Source organism: Benincasa hispida, chromosome 12, assembly GCF_027475165.1.
Source record: "Benincasa hispida cultivar pf3 chromosome 12, pf3_genome.v1.1, whole genome shotgun sequence".
In the NCBI taxonomy this organism is placed as follows: Eukaryota; Viridiplantae; Streptophyta; class Magnoliopsida; order Cucurbitales; family Cucurbitaceae; genus Benincasa; species Benincasa hispida.
Genome location: NC_143489.1, coordinates 21894033 through 21910718, shown reverse-complemented (window position 1 = coordinate 21910718; position 16686 = coordinate 21894033). Strand labels below are relative to the sequence as shown.

Genomic DNA, 16686 nt, shown 5'->3' with positions numbered 1-16686 from the left:
TTCAATAGTTCGATAATTTCTGAAAATTTTGAAAAAAATAAATGACCTTTTCGGAGTTGGATCTATGCTTGCTTTGTTGATTGTTTCTTTTTTTCTTTTTTTTTTTTTTTTATAATGCTCTGCATTTGATATTTATATAAGAAAAACATGAAAAAATAGTAATTTTTTTAAGATACTCGATCGCGCTTCACAAATATTCACCCAAGCTTCCCATTTTGAGGTTCATTTGCTAAGTGATCATTTAGTTCCAGACGTTACATGATGTGAGGAAAAGTTAGATGATCGTATAGCAATGAGCGTGGGTCGTTGTGATGTTGAACGCTAAACGATCGTGTACCGTCGGGAGCTAAGCGATGTGTTTAAATGCTATACGATAGCACTATGCGATCGTTTAGCTTTGGCGTAGGAACTAAACGATACATTGGATTTGCTAAACGATGGCACTACACGATCATTTAGCTATGTCGTGTGTTAAGTGATGCAATGAAGTGCTACCGATAGCACTGAGCGATCGTTTAGATGCAGAGCTAAGCGATCGTAGCGTGGGAACTAAACGATACGTTGGATTTGCTAAACGATGGCACTACACGATCATTTAGCTACGACGCGTGCTAAGCGATGCAATGAGGTGCTAGCGATAGTGCCGAGTGATCGTTTAGATGCAGAGCTAATCGATCGTATAGATGAATTGCTAAGCGATGCGATAATGTTCTATACAATGGAGCTAAGCGATAGTTTAGCTGCGGCAGATACTAAGTGATGACATGAAAACACTAGGCGATGGTGTTAAACGATCGTGTAGTTCTATGCGATAGAGTTAAGAGATAGTTAGGCGATGGTACTAAGCGATCGTTTAGCTTCAACAAACACTAGACGATAGTCTTCAGCGCTACAAATCGGCCTTAGCCTTCAGTGCTACACAAGAAGACAACACATCATAATCATCAATGCATACTTAAAAAAAATAAAAAATTATAAAATGGCCCGGCCCATACTCGACAGGGTATGGCGTCGGGTGAAAAAATAGAATACCCCTACCCGGCCAATACCCGACCAAGCCAGGCCGAGCCAAATTCCCGAAACATCCTCTACACGGTCCGCCCCTCTCTACCCGGTTCCCCTCCCCCTACCCGGTCCAATATCCGGCCAGGTCGAGACCGGGCCGAATTCCCGAAAGTTCCACGCGCCCGGTCCGCTTCCTCTACCCGGTCCCCTCCCCTACCTGGTCCAATACCCAGTCGGGCCGGGATCGGGTCGAATTCTCGAAAGTTCCACGCGCACAGCTTGGCCCGGCCCGTCCCTTCTACCCAGTCCCCTCCCTCTACTCGGTCTAATACTCGGTTGGGCCGGGACTGGGCCGAATTCCCAATACTTCCACTCGCGCCCCCTCTTTACGCGGTTCAATACCCGACCAGGCCGAGACCGAGCCAAATTCTAGAATATCCACTTACACGGTTCGGTCATGTACCCGATTCAAGTGCTTTGAAGCCCAGCCGGACGCCACCTACTCCTACCTGGTTTTGCCCCTTTCCTCCTCGTCCTTTCCTCTCTTTCCCGCCCATACCTGGTCGAAATACACATACAGCCCGACCGGTCTACCACCGAGCACAATCTTCCCCAAATTTTTCCCGAAGCAACCTCAAACTTGTCTATCCGATCACAATGGTATGAAGCCTGGCCGTGTAAGGCCGATTTTTGAAAACGCATTTAGGCTTAAACTTATTCAGAAAATGCCGAACATTATGTTTTTAGGGAAAAAATAACATTCAACATAGATCTAATGGGAAGAGTCAAATGGAGTGAGATTGAGGAAAGATTGAGAGGGTATTAGGTTAATTTTCATTCATTTTCAAAATTATGGAAGTCAAAAAAACAAACTTTTTAAAAATGGTCTAAAAATTAAAACCAAAACTTGAAAAATGTTATTTCTGTCCATTACCTGCATTGTTATTAACTTCACCCATGGAAACTTCCAGTAGTGAAGCCGAAAACTGACTGTTCGTCGGTGAAGTTCGAAGTATATGGCGGAACCAACTAAATTGAAATTTTAGGTGAAATTAAGCAGCTTCACTTTCCTTTCAACTCCAATTAAACCCCATCGCAGTTCTCCCTTTTCTTTACATTTTCCGATCGCCACTCAATTCGATTCCATTCCATCCTTGCACTCTTCCAAACCTGACACCTAAATTCACTCTCGGGCTTTTCCATTTTCTTCCCATTGATCAATATGCGAGTTCACAAATTTCATTGTTCAAACAAGTAGGATTGTCCCCAGGATCTTGTTTTCGTGATTGTGAGCTTCAAATTCTTCTTCAACCGACCCAGGTTCATGAGCTTAGCTCCTGCCCTGTTCTTGCGGCAGAATTTGAACATTTGGTCCAAAAATCTTAGCCATGCCATATCTTCAGGCGATGCAAAGCTACTTTTTCTATTGAAATCATGCAATGGGACTGCAGAAATCTCTCAAATCCACTGCTACATGGTCAAGACTGCTCTTGATCTCGTCCCTTTCACATTGAGCAAACTTCTTGCTTCTGCCATATTGGATATCAAGTATGCAGCTTCCATTTTCAGGGAGATACGAAACCCAAATCTCTTTATGTTCAATACTATGCTCAGAGGCTATTCTAATAGCAATGATTCAAAACAAGCTTTTGTTATTTTCAATGACCTTAGGAATCGGGACTTTTTGCCGGATGAGTTTTCTTTCATAACGATTCTGAAAGCTTGTGCTCGTGAATTGGCAATTGATGTTGGACAGGGAATTCATGGGATTGTTCATAGATCTGGGCATAGTTTATTCAATCATGTTAAAAATATACTTCTACATTTTTACTGTGCGTGTGGGCAAATTGGAGATGCCCATAAACTGTTTGATGAGATTCCTCAAAGAAATGATTTGGTCTCGTGGAACACTTTGATGGGTGGTTATCTTCATGCATCTCAGCCCATTGTTGTTTTAGACTTTTTTAGACAAATGTGTAGGAGAGGTTTGATAGCCAGTGTGAATACAGTATTAACTGTTTCATCTGCAGTGTGTGATGTTGGCAATACCATGGATGGCAAGTCTCTTCATGGACAATGTATCAAGTTGGGCTTATGTTCTGATCTCAATGTGGTTACATGTTTGATTGATATGTATGCAAAGTTTGGAGATTTGGACGAAGGAGAAACACTTTTCAATGAAGTTGCTGAGAAAGATGTTATTCTGTGGAATTGTTTGATAGATAACTATGCTAGAAATGGTTTGATAGAAAAAGCAGTAGCTTCACTACATCTCATGAAACTTGAAGGTACGAGGCCCAATTCATCCACATTGGCTTGCTTAATCTCAGCTTGTGCTACCTTTAATGCTGTTAGTACAGGTAAATACCTTGGTAATTATGTGGAGGAAGGATTAGTTCTAGATGTTGTTCTTGGAACAACTCTAATTGATATGTATGCTAAATGTGGGTTCCTAGACAAGGCAATTGACGTTTTCAATAAGATACAAAATAAAGACGTGAAGACTTGGACGGCGATGATAACTGGTTATGGGGCTCATGGACAGACGAGGAAGGCTATAGAAACTTTGTATAGGATGGAGAAGGAGGGTTTTCGGCCGAACGAAATAACATTCTTGGCAGTCTTGAATGCTTGTAGTCATGGAGGCAAAGTGGCAGAGGGGATAAGATGTTTCAAAAGAATGGTGTATGAATATGGCATGACACCAAAGATTGAGCACTATGGATGTATTATCGATCTTCTTGGTCGTGCGGGGTTGTTGGAGGAAGCTCATAACCTAATAAAGAGCTTGCCTTCGGAGGGCGATATTACTGGATGGCGTGCACTGCTTGCAGCTTGTAGGGTTTATGGAGATGTTGAATTGGGAGAGTCTGTGAAGAGAATGCTGGTTGATTTAAATGATGAACACCCCACGGATTCAATGCTTCTTTCTAGTACATATGCCATTGCTGGGAGATTGTCTGATTATACACAATATCAACAAATTAAGGAAGGAAACAGAAGGAAAGAAGTGACTGGATCATCTCAAATGCAGATTGAGAGAGCAAAAAAGGAAGTTGGTTGTAGTATGATTGAGATGGATTACTTTTATTAAGGCCACGCTTATGAAACCGTAATGAAAATTAGTGTAATCTGAATGAAATTTCATTGATGAATAAATCGTAATAGGCCTAAATTGTAAACACAATTAAATTGCTTTTGATCGCATTATTTAGAATTATGAATCAATCACATTTGACTATTACCATTATCGTTATTGTTACTGTTTCTGTTTGACCCTAACGGTAACGGTAACATCAAAGGTAACAATAAATGTGACAAATTCATAATTTTCATACTGTTACAAGAATAATATCTGTAATATTAACGGTAAAAGTAGTGGGTTCCATGGAATTTTCAACCGCTTGAACACCTTTTATTCATTAATTAGATTACATGATTTGATTACAAATTCCAAGGTGACTCTCACATCTCATTACGATTACGGAAAGCAGGTAAATAACAACAAAAGTAATCAACTGGGACCCACTTTTTCCTTTACTATTGATGGATTACTTTTCAACCGGTGTAAACGTGGCCTAAGTGTAATTCACTCGGTGAAAGCACCTATGCATATTTTTCTTTTTATTCAAGGCCATGTTTGTCTACTTGAAAATGTAATCCATCTGTGGTAATTTTAAAAGTGAGTCCGTTTGATTATGTTTGTTTTTGTTTACTTGTGTTCTATAATTGTAATGAAATGTGGGGCTTAGAGCCAAATCCTTAACGAAAAAATGCAATTTGATTGTTGAGTTGAGGGTGATCAATTTGATTGCATTTGAAATTACGTAGGATCCACCAGCTTTTTTGGATTTTTTTAATGATTTTTCAAATTTTGTCCTCAAATATAGTTACAGTTACCGATACAAATACTGGCATTGTTATAATAGGAGAACTATAAATCTGTCACAATTACTATTATCGTTAAAAATATTGTTACTGATTGACTCTATACGACAATAGTAATAGTAACAATAACAATAAGAAAACGATGATATCCAAGTAAACAACATAAATCATAATCAAGTTATATTTGCAAAATGTCTAAGTAAACATGATCAAAAGCAATCCAATTACTTTTGTAGTTGAAGACCCATTATGATTAGTACATCAATAGAAGTCTATTACGATTACACCAATTTTAATTACGAATTAGTAAACATGGCCAATCTTTTGTCTACCAAAAACTTTCATGACCCCTAGAGAATTTCTATTTAAAGCTACGTAGGATCTAATATAATTGAAGTTTCAAGTTCTCTTTATCATGGATTGATTCTTGTTTACTTGATCTTGATATGGTATGTATAAGTTCACTCGAGCATAAGACATGGATTATTTAAAGCCACCAAGAGAAAAAGGCAATACAGAACTCTTGTATGTCAATTATGTGAAATATACTTTTCCAAATATTATATTTCCCATTGTGGTCATCAGTAATTCTCTTTCTTTTTGTTTATTTGACTTTTTATCTCTAATCGCATTTGTTACTTGGCCTGAATTTGAAGCAGGAGTTCTGCACTATCATCATTGCCAAATGACAATCTCTTTTGTATTGAAATTTCTTCAACAAACTTCAACCAAATTAGGATTTTGTGAAATTTAAAAATTATCATATTTAAAATTCGTCACAGTTATTTTCAGTTATCACATGTAAAAGTATAAATATTAATAACAGTTTTTAAAAATATCATAATTAATTTTCTCATGATAATAAATAAAATGTAAATAATGAATAATTACTGACAATCATAAATGGTCATCATCAAGTTTATTATGACATTTTATCATTGTCATCAATTGAATCCAAATTGGCTTATTTTTGTAGCGTTATCTGTATTGACGACAGTCATAAAATGTCAAAAATAAGTATATAATGACATTTTTTTTTTCTTGTCAAGAATATCTAAAATATGATACTTTATTGTCAAGAATATTTGAATCATGATAAACATTTTATGTCAACAAATATTCTATCACAACACATTTTTATTGTTATAGAATTTCATATTTATGACACTTTTGTATTGTCAATATTATACATGGTTTGATAGTTTGTTATTTCTTCGAACCCTATCATCATACGTGATTTCTATAATCAACTTATCCTATGATAACACAAAAAAAAAAAAAAAAAAAACATAAACATAAAGGACTTTCATATATAATGATAAAGTTCATAGTGTTTATCCAAATAGATTGGGACATTACTAATTTAATATGTGAACAAGGATTGACATTGGAGGAAAGAAGTAGATGTGTAGATAATTCTAGTTTAATACAAAAAAAAGAATTTTATTTGACACTAAAGAATATCTACAGCTGGCCATAAAAAAGTGTTGTGTGATAGAAAATTATCAAATTTTCATAGTAGAATCGAATCGAGATATTCGGTAAGTGAGATGCAAATAGTCGAAGGATGGTTATGATTGGAGGTTACGTGCTTGTCGGTGCAAAGATGTTTGAAATTACTAGGCTTGAAGGGGAGCACTCATGTTTATACTCAGAATTGACACAGGATCATTCATAACTTTATTCGAATTTTATGAGTATTGAAATTCAAAATATGGTTAGAGCTGATCTTGGGGTTCTTGTGACCTTATTCCAAGAAGCAATTAAACAATAATATGGGTATAATGTTAATTATAGACAAGTGTGGCAAGTAAAGAGAAAAACATTGACCGTTGTGTTTGGTGATTGGGAGAAATCATATTTAGAGTTTTCGTATTTGTTGAGTGTTCTTGTGCTTTACAATCTTGGAATATGATCGGATTGGTATTTTCTTTCGTCTGATGTGCCAGGTACGACTATTTTTTGTCAAGTTTTTGGGTCCTTTGGTTCTATAAGAGAATGTTGGGATTGGTGTCCTAAATCTCTTTTATTCTCATAGTTTGTAAACATTGTATAAATAAATTATTATTGATAAAATAATTGTTATTTTATGAGCATACACTCAATCCCATAAACTAAGATCTTAGGTTACTTTATGTAATTTAAACATGTAGATATATATAGGTGGATCGTGTTTAAATAATAACCTAAACAGTCTGTATTAGATGAATAAGATTGGGTACTTATCATGGTGACACTACGGATACGACCTGCTTTGTAGATATTACAAGTGTTGTAAAGTGCTACAAATGATTTATTAATCATTCATGTAGAGATATGTAAGCTAGGGTATCCTATACAAAGAGTTTGTATAAGACCGAACCACGAAATGGTTAGTCTCATTATACAAACCATTAATAATAGAGACTTACATTTCACCAGGATGACTATAGGTGACATGACCTAAATTCTGAGTGAGCTGTGTGAACTCCTGTTCATGAAGGCAATCCTTTGATTTGTATGGGTGAGAGTATCCAGATTGCCAATTCAATAGACCTATCATTTTGGGGATTCATCTAATTGGGGAGCTGGGAACACAGCTACACAAGACGGAATTTACTCCTTCCCTGATGTTAGGGCAAGTAGATAAATTGCTCTCTTAAAGGCTGATTCCGGGGCTTGAACAAAGTGGCCACACCCTCTCCTAACCCGATAGGGATTTAGTCATAATTGAACTATGACTTATTATTCATTAGAGGAATCAGTGATATTTAAGGAGTTAGATGTAACTACAGGGGCAAAATGGTAATTTTGGCCCAACTGTACCTACGAGCAATTTGTGAAGGGTCGTCACACCATTGATCGGTTATATCTAATGGACACATAAATATATTTGTAGTGCGAAGAGTGCAGTTGTCGGTCTTTAGTGGAGTGACTGACAATTAATGGAAGTTGGGTAATTTAATTAAAGAGTTTAATTAATTATCCAAGTAACATTGGAGCTTCAATCTACAAGTCCATAAAATCCCTTTTGTAGCTCAACAGGGATTTAATTGAGAACTAATTTTAGATTAATTTTAGATTAATTTGAAGTGTTCAAATTAATTGAAAGAATTAATTATATATGTGATATAATTAATATAATGTATTTGATACATTATAGTATAAAGTATTTTGAAAAGAATTTGAATATGATTCAAGTACTGATTATATGAATGAAATTCATATAATTAAATTTAATATAAATATGATTTATATTAAATACCATAAATAGTTGAGAGGAATTAAATATTTTAATATGATTCAAATATTAATTATATGGATGAGATTCATATAATTAAATTTAGTATAAATATAATGTATATTAAATATCATATAATATTGAGAGAAAATAAAACTATAGGTTATATGTTGTATTTGATATAACATATAGTATATATGTATATAATAAGGTGGTTATTATATATATATACGTATATATCTGTATATACATGTGTATATATATATATATATATATATTATTTTTTTAATTTAATTAAAGGGAGCCTAATTTCTCTCAACCTAAACGTGCAAGGATTGGGGAAGTTCTTTACAGAGAAGAATTTCTTCTTCTCTCCTTTCCTCTTCCAATTATTGGGTAGAGCCCACAACTCCTGCCAATTCTCAAACCAAGATAATTAGTTTCCCTTCAGAGAAGGGTTCAAATATATAAGTCATTAATTCAGATCGACGGAACTCATCTCTACATAAAGTAAGAGAAATTATTAATTGCCTTATCTATTGATGTGAACGAACGAGCATATATTTCCCTTTGCTTTTGCTACTGTTGCAAAGAAAACTCGTCCAGTTGGTCATGGTTTCTATAGGCATTGCACGAATATGTTACCAAACGAGATGATTTCTAATCCTATGCAACTATATCAACAAAATGCCCATTGTTCACAATCAATTTGGGATAATTCTTCTACTGTAGTTTTGGGCTGCCAAAGAAAGGAGGCATCTGCATAATGTATTATCCCGTTCAATCCACGTATCATGTCTTATGTACACTAGGCTGGTTTTCTTGACGTTGCACAGACTGGATTTATGCAACTGGATTGACACCTCATTACTACTTTAGTAGTGCATCGGAGACCAAAAACCCATACATTTCATATGCCTTATGGGGAATGTAAACTTACGTTGTAGGACGTTGCAATTTAGTTTGGATTATGAGCAGATGTAGAATTTGTCACGGGTTCATTGTAATATGATTGGAAACAAGTTTGTGACGATCTTTTGGGCATTCAAACAAATGATTAAAAGGCTCAAAATTGAGTATCCTGTAGTTAGCGTCCCAGTTTACAAAGTTGTCCCCTGATGTCAATGACATCAGTGTATAGAGATGTGCACGAGCATATATTATGCAGCTTATTGGAAGATTTTTGTTCGCCGAAAAGTCGAACACTTTGGTACACCTTATGTTTCTTCCACTGCTGGCCAATTTTGAGCATGCTTATACGTACTCATGGGATGGTGCCTATCTCACATGGCTTTATAAAGAACTATATCAGACTAGTAATACACAAGTTTTGAAAATAGTAGGGTCAACTAATACAGCTACAAGTATGGACTTATGATAGATTTAACATTGTAGCACCACAAGTTCAGTTACAGGCTCTAAATCATCGTCCACTTAGTGCCAAATATTATTTCATTTATATGTTTATTTCCTTATCATTTTATATAATAAAATAAATTAATTGTATTTTTTAAAATTTTAGATGGTGTGGTGTATTATTTGCCTTTGAACAGTAGGAAAATATGTTGCTAATATACCAACTAATATTTGATCGACTGATGCACAATCAGGTAACAAATGAATATTACATACTTTTTGGGTGTCTAATTATTCTCTTTTTTTTTTTTCAAATTAATTAGATGTCATACATGCAAGATATTGGGTCATTACTGTCTGATTATTGTCGTGATGGTCAAAATATTTGGTTGGTCGTTAGCCCTCTTATATGTTTCCATATCATAGAGTGACATCAACCAGATCATGTGTTGAGACAGTTCGATCTGTAACAAATGGTACCATCGTTGAGCCAAACACTTTCGACACTGTACCAGATTGATTTCAGAGTAAGTACGATTAAGACTAGCACCAAATTCATACAGAATATCTATTGTTCTGGCGTGCATGTCATGATCGTTGTGCACAAGAAGAAATAACAAATGGGTCAGTTGTATCAGATGACTGCTTTTCTTGGTACGATTCAATCACGAGACGATTTACCACACCTCACGTTGCTTGCTATTATTACATGGTAAGAGTTTTACTATCTTACATTTTTCAAATTTATGATATGGACATTATTCAGTATTAATTTTTTCATCATACAAAATAATTTTGTTCAAGATGTACACCAATATTCAGTACAACACAATTGCTGAGTTCAATGTGTGACCCAAACTTAATAAATGCAAAAAAATATTACTCAGCAGATAAGAAGACTCATTATATTAGTGCACTATTGATGTTTTGCTTATTGTGTCTTCCTTGCACTATTGGTGTTTTGCTTATTGTGTCTTCCACTCTAAAATTTTGCTTATAAACGACCAAAACTGATTTTCTACGATTTGTAGTGTTTGGTTAAAGTGATTCACTTAAAACCACCTTTTTTACGAGGCATACAAAACATGCTTTAGTTTTCCAATTTCATTTCCAATAGAATTTTCTTACATCTAATTTAAAGATCTTTACAGAAATTTTATGATGTCTTGGGCCATATATTATCAAATATGTTAAGAACTTATTAAACACGATTGAAATATTTAATACAAATATAAAAGTACGAAAATTAGGCATGTAATCCAAAATTACGCATGTACTCCAACATAATTATTATTATCTTTCTAATTCAACCGCTATGAAGTTAGGAGACTATACTGAGGTCAATAATGACCTTATCCACTTAACTATGTTCTTTTTTTGGTATAATGAAATAAGAATATTTGAACCACAAATATTTTAATCTTTAGATCTATTATATTCTATTTCAACTAAACTCACACTTAAATATGCTTGTTGAAAAAATGTATACCAATCATGATATCAATAATTTTATTTGCCAATATCAACATGCACATGATTTACACTAATGTGTAAGATGATAATACTTTTTAATTTTGATTTGAATAATGAAAAAAATATATCTCCCTCCAAAAATAAAAATGAAAAAAAAAACATAAGAAAGCCAAAACCAACTCTCATGTTGGGGTTGATGCCCCAAAATCTCGTGTCCTGTAGTTGTATACAGTTTGTATGAACGCTTGTGTTGTTAATATATGATATTTACTTCACATCTTGTATTTTTGGCTCAGTTACTTGTTTTATTTGCTTTATCATAAACCAATAAACATAAAGTCCTTGATTATCTGTATGTGACTCAAGCATGTATGTGGTGACATACAAGTGGATCATGTCTTGAGTGATAATCAAAATGGTCTGTAGTATATGGATATAGAAAGAAAACCTTATCTTGGTAATGCTACGGATGCGACCCACTTTATGAAATGGTCACAAGTGTTGTGACTTGTCACAGATGGTCTGATCCTGATCATTCGTGTTGGGGACATGCGAGCGGGGGCATCCTATACAAAAAGTTTGTATAAGACCTGACCACGAAGTGTTAAAGTCTCATTATATAATACCATTCATGACAGAGACTTCACTTCACTAGGATGACCATAGGAAACATGACCTCAATCCTGAGTGAGTTGGGAACTCCTGCCATTGAGGGTGATCCTTTGATTTGTATGGGTGCGAATGGTTAGGTCGCCGATTCAAACCTACCATTTTGGGGATTCATCTGATTTGGGAGCTGGGAACTCAACTACACAAGATGGAATTTACTCCTTCCCCAAGGCAGGGATAAGTAGATAGATAACTCCCTTAAGAGCTGATTCCAGGGCTTGAACGATGTGGCGCCACACACCTTTTCTTGGTCCGAGAGGTATTCACACATAGTTGGACTATGTTGTATTGTTCATTAGTGGAATCAGTGGTACTTAAAGAGTGAGATGTAACTACAGGTGCAAAATAGTAATTTGGCCCAGCTGTACTTACGAGCATCTGTGAAGGATCATCATACTCATGATTTGTTATATCTGATGGACACAGAAATATATCTGTGGTAAAAAGAGTTCAGTTGTTGGTCTTTAGTGGAATGCCTGACAGTTAACGAATGGTGGATCTCGTGGTTAAAGAGTTTAGTCAGCTATTCACAGACCATTGGAGCTTCGAGCCACAGGTCGATTAGGTCTCCTGGATAGCTTGGATAAAGTCGAGAACCAATATTTGGGTTAATTTGAAATATTCAAATTGACAAGAGGAAGTTTGATTATATATTATATAGCTGGATTGGTTAATTATATATGATATAATTGGCTAAATGTATGAGATACATTATTTTGGAGGAAATTAGATATAAATATGATTTATATCAAGTAGAGGAGAAAATACTATAATAGATATGTGATATCAAACTATGGAATAAAAATAAAATATGATTATATTTATTAATTAATTAATTGGTTAATTATATGATAATTAAGCCAAAAATCATGTTCGGAAGTGAGTTAGTGGGGCAACGACGATTATTGTAACCGATGAGTTAAAATGCAAATTGTTTTCATTTTTGAATAGTTCAATCGATCGCCCAAAGAATTCGACAGCGTGCATTGGTGAAAAGTCTAAACGATCGCTTACGTAAAACGAGAGCCTATACGATAGTTCTCTCTGCCTAAACGCTCGTCTTCCTCACACCTAAACAATCGCACACTGTCGCCTACACAATCACATAGCTTCTCTAAATGATTGTACAGTGTGCTGATTTTGCTAAATGGTCGTATACCTTTTCCTAAACGATCGTTCAGTAAATCCTACACGATTGTGTAGCTTCTCCTAAACGATAAGCAGTCTGCTATGCAATAGCGCTTTTTCCCTCCCACTTGCTTATCGCCTACACGATTCGTATTTCCTCCTCCTCTACCAAATTCACCAAAGACCACCCTTTGGGTTTTCACTCCGAGAATACCTGGGGCTCTTTAGTGGTGGTTTCGTCCCCGTTGCGGTCGTGAGTTTGCGATTGTTCGTGCTGCTGATGACGGGCAGAAATGTACGTCATCTTAGGCCTTTTATTTAGAATTATGAGGGTTATTAAGTAGAATATGCGGCGAATATGTTAGGAACTCATGATAAAATGAGTTTGCGTCCATCGGCATAAAGGATCTCGGCTAACCCGCTATTATGTGTTATTATGCGTTCAATTGTTTATTTTTATAGCTAACGCAGGAAGCGATCGCGTGCGCGGAAGCCAGGCTATCGCAAAGACGACCGTATGCTGGGAATTTCTCCATCATTGAAGCGAACGCATACGTTTGACGCATAGATGTTGCGGCCATCAACCGCATGCGTCCATTGCATGGATGTTGCGGCCATCAAGCGAATGCGGTCATCACAGAGAGATTGCGGCTACATAATAATAACCATGATAGAGGGATGAACGCAAGGTTAGTGGAATGAAAGTATGAACGCATACATTGGGATTATCAAAAGGTGTTGTTGATATATCATCTACCACGCCGTTAGCAACAGAGATTCAGAAAAGGACCATCGCACCACGAGTGTCAGATTCAGAGCAGGTCCATTATTGTTGTCAGTTATCAAGCTCTATAAATAGAAGTCGATAAGCAGAATTTCAAATCATCTAAGGTTTTTCGCCAGAGGCTCACCGCCTTAGGGTAGATCCTTGTGATCCAGATCAAAGCATGAGAGTTCTTCATCCCCTTCATCCATTCCGAGTGACAATCGGAGTTAGAGCTCAAGAGAGTCGACTCTACCGCCCATCTATTGCACCACCGGCAGCCTTGACACATATCTACTGGAAGCAAAACATTGCTTCCAACTTACCTTTTCATTTCTCTTCTTTCCTTGTATTGTATTACATTTTGGCTTAAGAAATTAATACATTTTGTGATCAATGAATTTCTATATTTCCTTTGATTCCATCTCCATCTTCATTTACTTAATTTCCTTTACTTTCATTGCATCACTGAGTAAGATTGTTAGAGTATCACATACTTAATCATGCGACATAAGAATATGAAGCATGTAGCAAACCATCGGGAGGTGTGCGTTCCGTGAGTGTTATGACAAAACCTTATTTGCTTAGTGTGAAGTTATAGCAACGTTTGTCTTTAAGTGGACACAATGCTTGTCTATGAGTAGAATCAACAATAACTAACTACCCGGGAGGGTAAGTGGTTGGTCGCATTAAGCAATGTAAGCAAGTGTTCACTAGGAATAGGAAGAATCTTATGCTAGCCAGGTTTATGTGATTATCTTGTCTTATGTATGCGTCCATCACCCCTTTAGAGCTACTCGAGAGAGAGTAAAGAAAGAACCTAAGACTTGAGAGAGCTATTAGAATCGAGGCTTGAGAAAGCTAGATTAAGATCGCATAAGCAAGAATAGAGACTTAGGAATAAGTTCCGTTTACTATTGCACATCACATGCATCTGCGTCGGGTGTGTATAGCATGATCGCATAGGTTTGCGTTGGCTGGGGTTGCCCTTGCGGTCAAGCTTAGGGTTGTAATGAAAACATCCTCACCATTTTATCTATTTTTCCATGAATTTTACTACACATCAACAGTTGTCGTATCTCTACCTCTTAGTCATATTCCCACCGCTTAATCTGTTAGTTAGGAGTAGGAGTAGTTTATAGCTTATAACCCCCATCATTCTTTTATTCATCTGCCACATACACATCACCGCATACCATTTAGCTACAAATCGCTGAGTTCGACCTCGGATCACCCGAGACACTTGCGTTCTCGTTATACTTGGCGAGAGCGCAAGAAAACTTGTGATAGAAACGCATGATCATTGCATATGAGATCAATGCACATATTTCATTCCAACGCATGACCACCGATGCATGAGAACCAATGCATAGCCTAAGACATGCATCATATATATTATGTTCACACTAATTTCATTCAACAGCTGCTGCAGTCGACGCTTCCGCTGGGCGTTGGTAGATCTCTTGGAGGGTTCCGCTGCTTAGAGTGCTGAAGTGTGAAGAATGTCTTCAACTGGTATGACACTCTTTCCCTTGTTATGTTCTTATTGTTAGCATGCCGTTAATTAAGATTTATTTTCATAACTATATAATTTGAATGTATAATTTGTATTTCGATCACTGTGAGATCGGAGCGATCCGAACGTGCTTATGGAACTCTTAGATATGAGATCCTTCAATTGGTATCAAAGTCAGGTCTGATACTTTGATTTCATCTGTTGCAATGAAATAACATTTACATTTATAGTGGGTGCATTTCTACACTGTTTAATGGTTAAACTTGTTGTGGATATGTGGATTAATGGATGTTTTCGGGACGTTTAGCCTCGGTTTGATTTAAATCCTTTTACATTTGTGATTGTTTGTAAAGGTCCATGCGTTTTTGGGCATTAATAATCGTTATCGAGTCTGTATTCAAACTTTGTTTGAATTTGAGTCGTTTGTTGAAGAAGCAGATCTGTGCAAGCATTGCATAAGAGTGGTATGCGATCTGGGTAAGCGTTGCGGTTCTTCGAAGAAGAAGGCGATCTAGGGTTGATCGCATCGTGCATGAGATGTGCTATGCGATCGCTGTTGATCGCATCGTAAAGATGAAGGAGTATGCGATCACTGTTGAACGCATCGGTTAAACGATGGGATATGCGATCAAGAGTTGATCGTATCGTTTTGACGATCGGGTATGCGACCGCTGAGTATCGAGAGTTTGGGAGAATGGGTGTTATATTGCTTAAGCTTCCAACCGATGATGTACAAATTAGCCCTTAGGGGCTATTTATAAGGATTCCTCCACCGACCTAGGAAGGTTGGTTGTGGCTCCTTCTAAAGCTCCCTTGATACATTTTTTTCCCTAAATAGGCCTTTCTACAAGCATCTAAGCACATACCAGAGCCTTTTAGAATGCTATGGACATGTGCAGACTCTCCTAGCACCTTCCCATCCTTGACTGTTATTGCCTTGTCTAGACTCACCTAACTCATTCTAGAATCTTCCAAAGGTGTCCGAATTTTTCTAGGGTCTTCCAGCATCATCTAGATCCTTCTCGTATGCATCAGCGCCGTCTAGGGCCTTCTAGGCTTGTATCGGGTCATCTGAGTTCTTGGCATATGCACTGGTACCATCCATCATTCTCTAGAAGCTTCTAGGTGGGTAGGATGTCTTGACCCTTCTTCGTGCGCCTAGAACATGGGCCATGCGTATAGCATCAGGGATGCGCTGATGGAAGGTGCATGTGGGTAGTTGTGCAAGGCGTGCACACGGGGGCATAGTCTCTAAGGCGCATACCTGGCATGGCGTGTGCGCGTCTGCGTGCCTAGCATGGCACACACAGGTGTTGGGTCTTCATGCCTTGGGACGTTGTGGGACTTTGAGGCTTGTCTTGGCTTGTGCTAATGAGCTCTTTTGCAAAAAAATTAGAGTCTTTTTGTGGGACATGACACCCTCCCCCACTTATACTCAAACATCCTCGTTGCGTTATTCTCTAGATATCTCTTGATGTCATCCTTAAATTTCCACAGCAAATCTTCTCGTTTTCAGCTAGCCTTGCCATTTTACCAAATGTTCTATGAAGCTTGGGACTTCTTATCTTCCAATCTGCCAAGAGTTCACCAATCTTTCTTTCAAACTCTGTTCTCAAAGCATTCGGAGCTCGATCTAACTTGCTTCATTTAGGGTCTTTCTTATGTTTG

At 36.9% G+C, this 16686-nt stretch overlaps 1 protein-coding gene across 1 annotated transcript; it reads left to right on the top strand.

The window, feature by feature from the left end:
* Positions 1 to 1930: 1930 nt before the first annotated feature.
* LOC120092842 (Pentatricopeptide repeat (PPR) superfamily protein) lies at positions 1931 to 4192 on the top strand. The gene has a single exon (XM_039051070.2). It carries the CDS (start codon positions 2330 to 2332, stop codon positions 4097 to 4099), a length of 1770 nt encoding a protein of 589 aa, XP_038906998.2. The 5' UTR covers positions 1931 to 2329; the 3' UTR covers positions 4100 to 4192.
* The last annotated feature ends 12494 nt before the right edge of the window (positions 4193 to 16686 follow it).

Excerpts from the sequence above, each read along its gene's own strand:
- LOC120092842 (XM_039051070.2), top strand. The coding sequence starts at position 2,330 with ATGAGCTTAGCTCCTGCCCTGTTCTTGCGGCAGAATTTGAACATTTGG.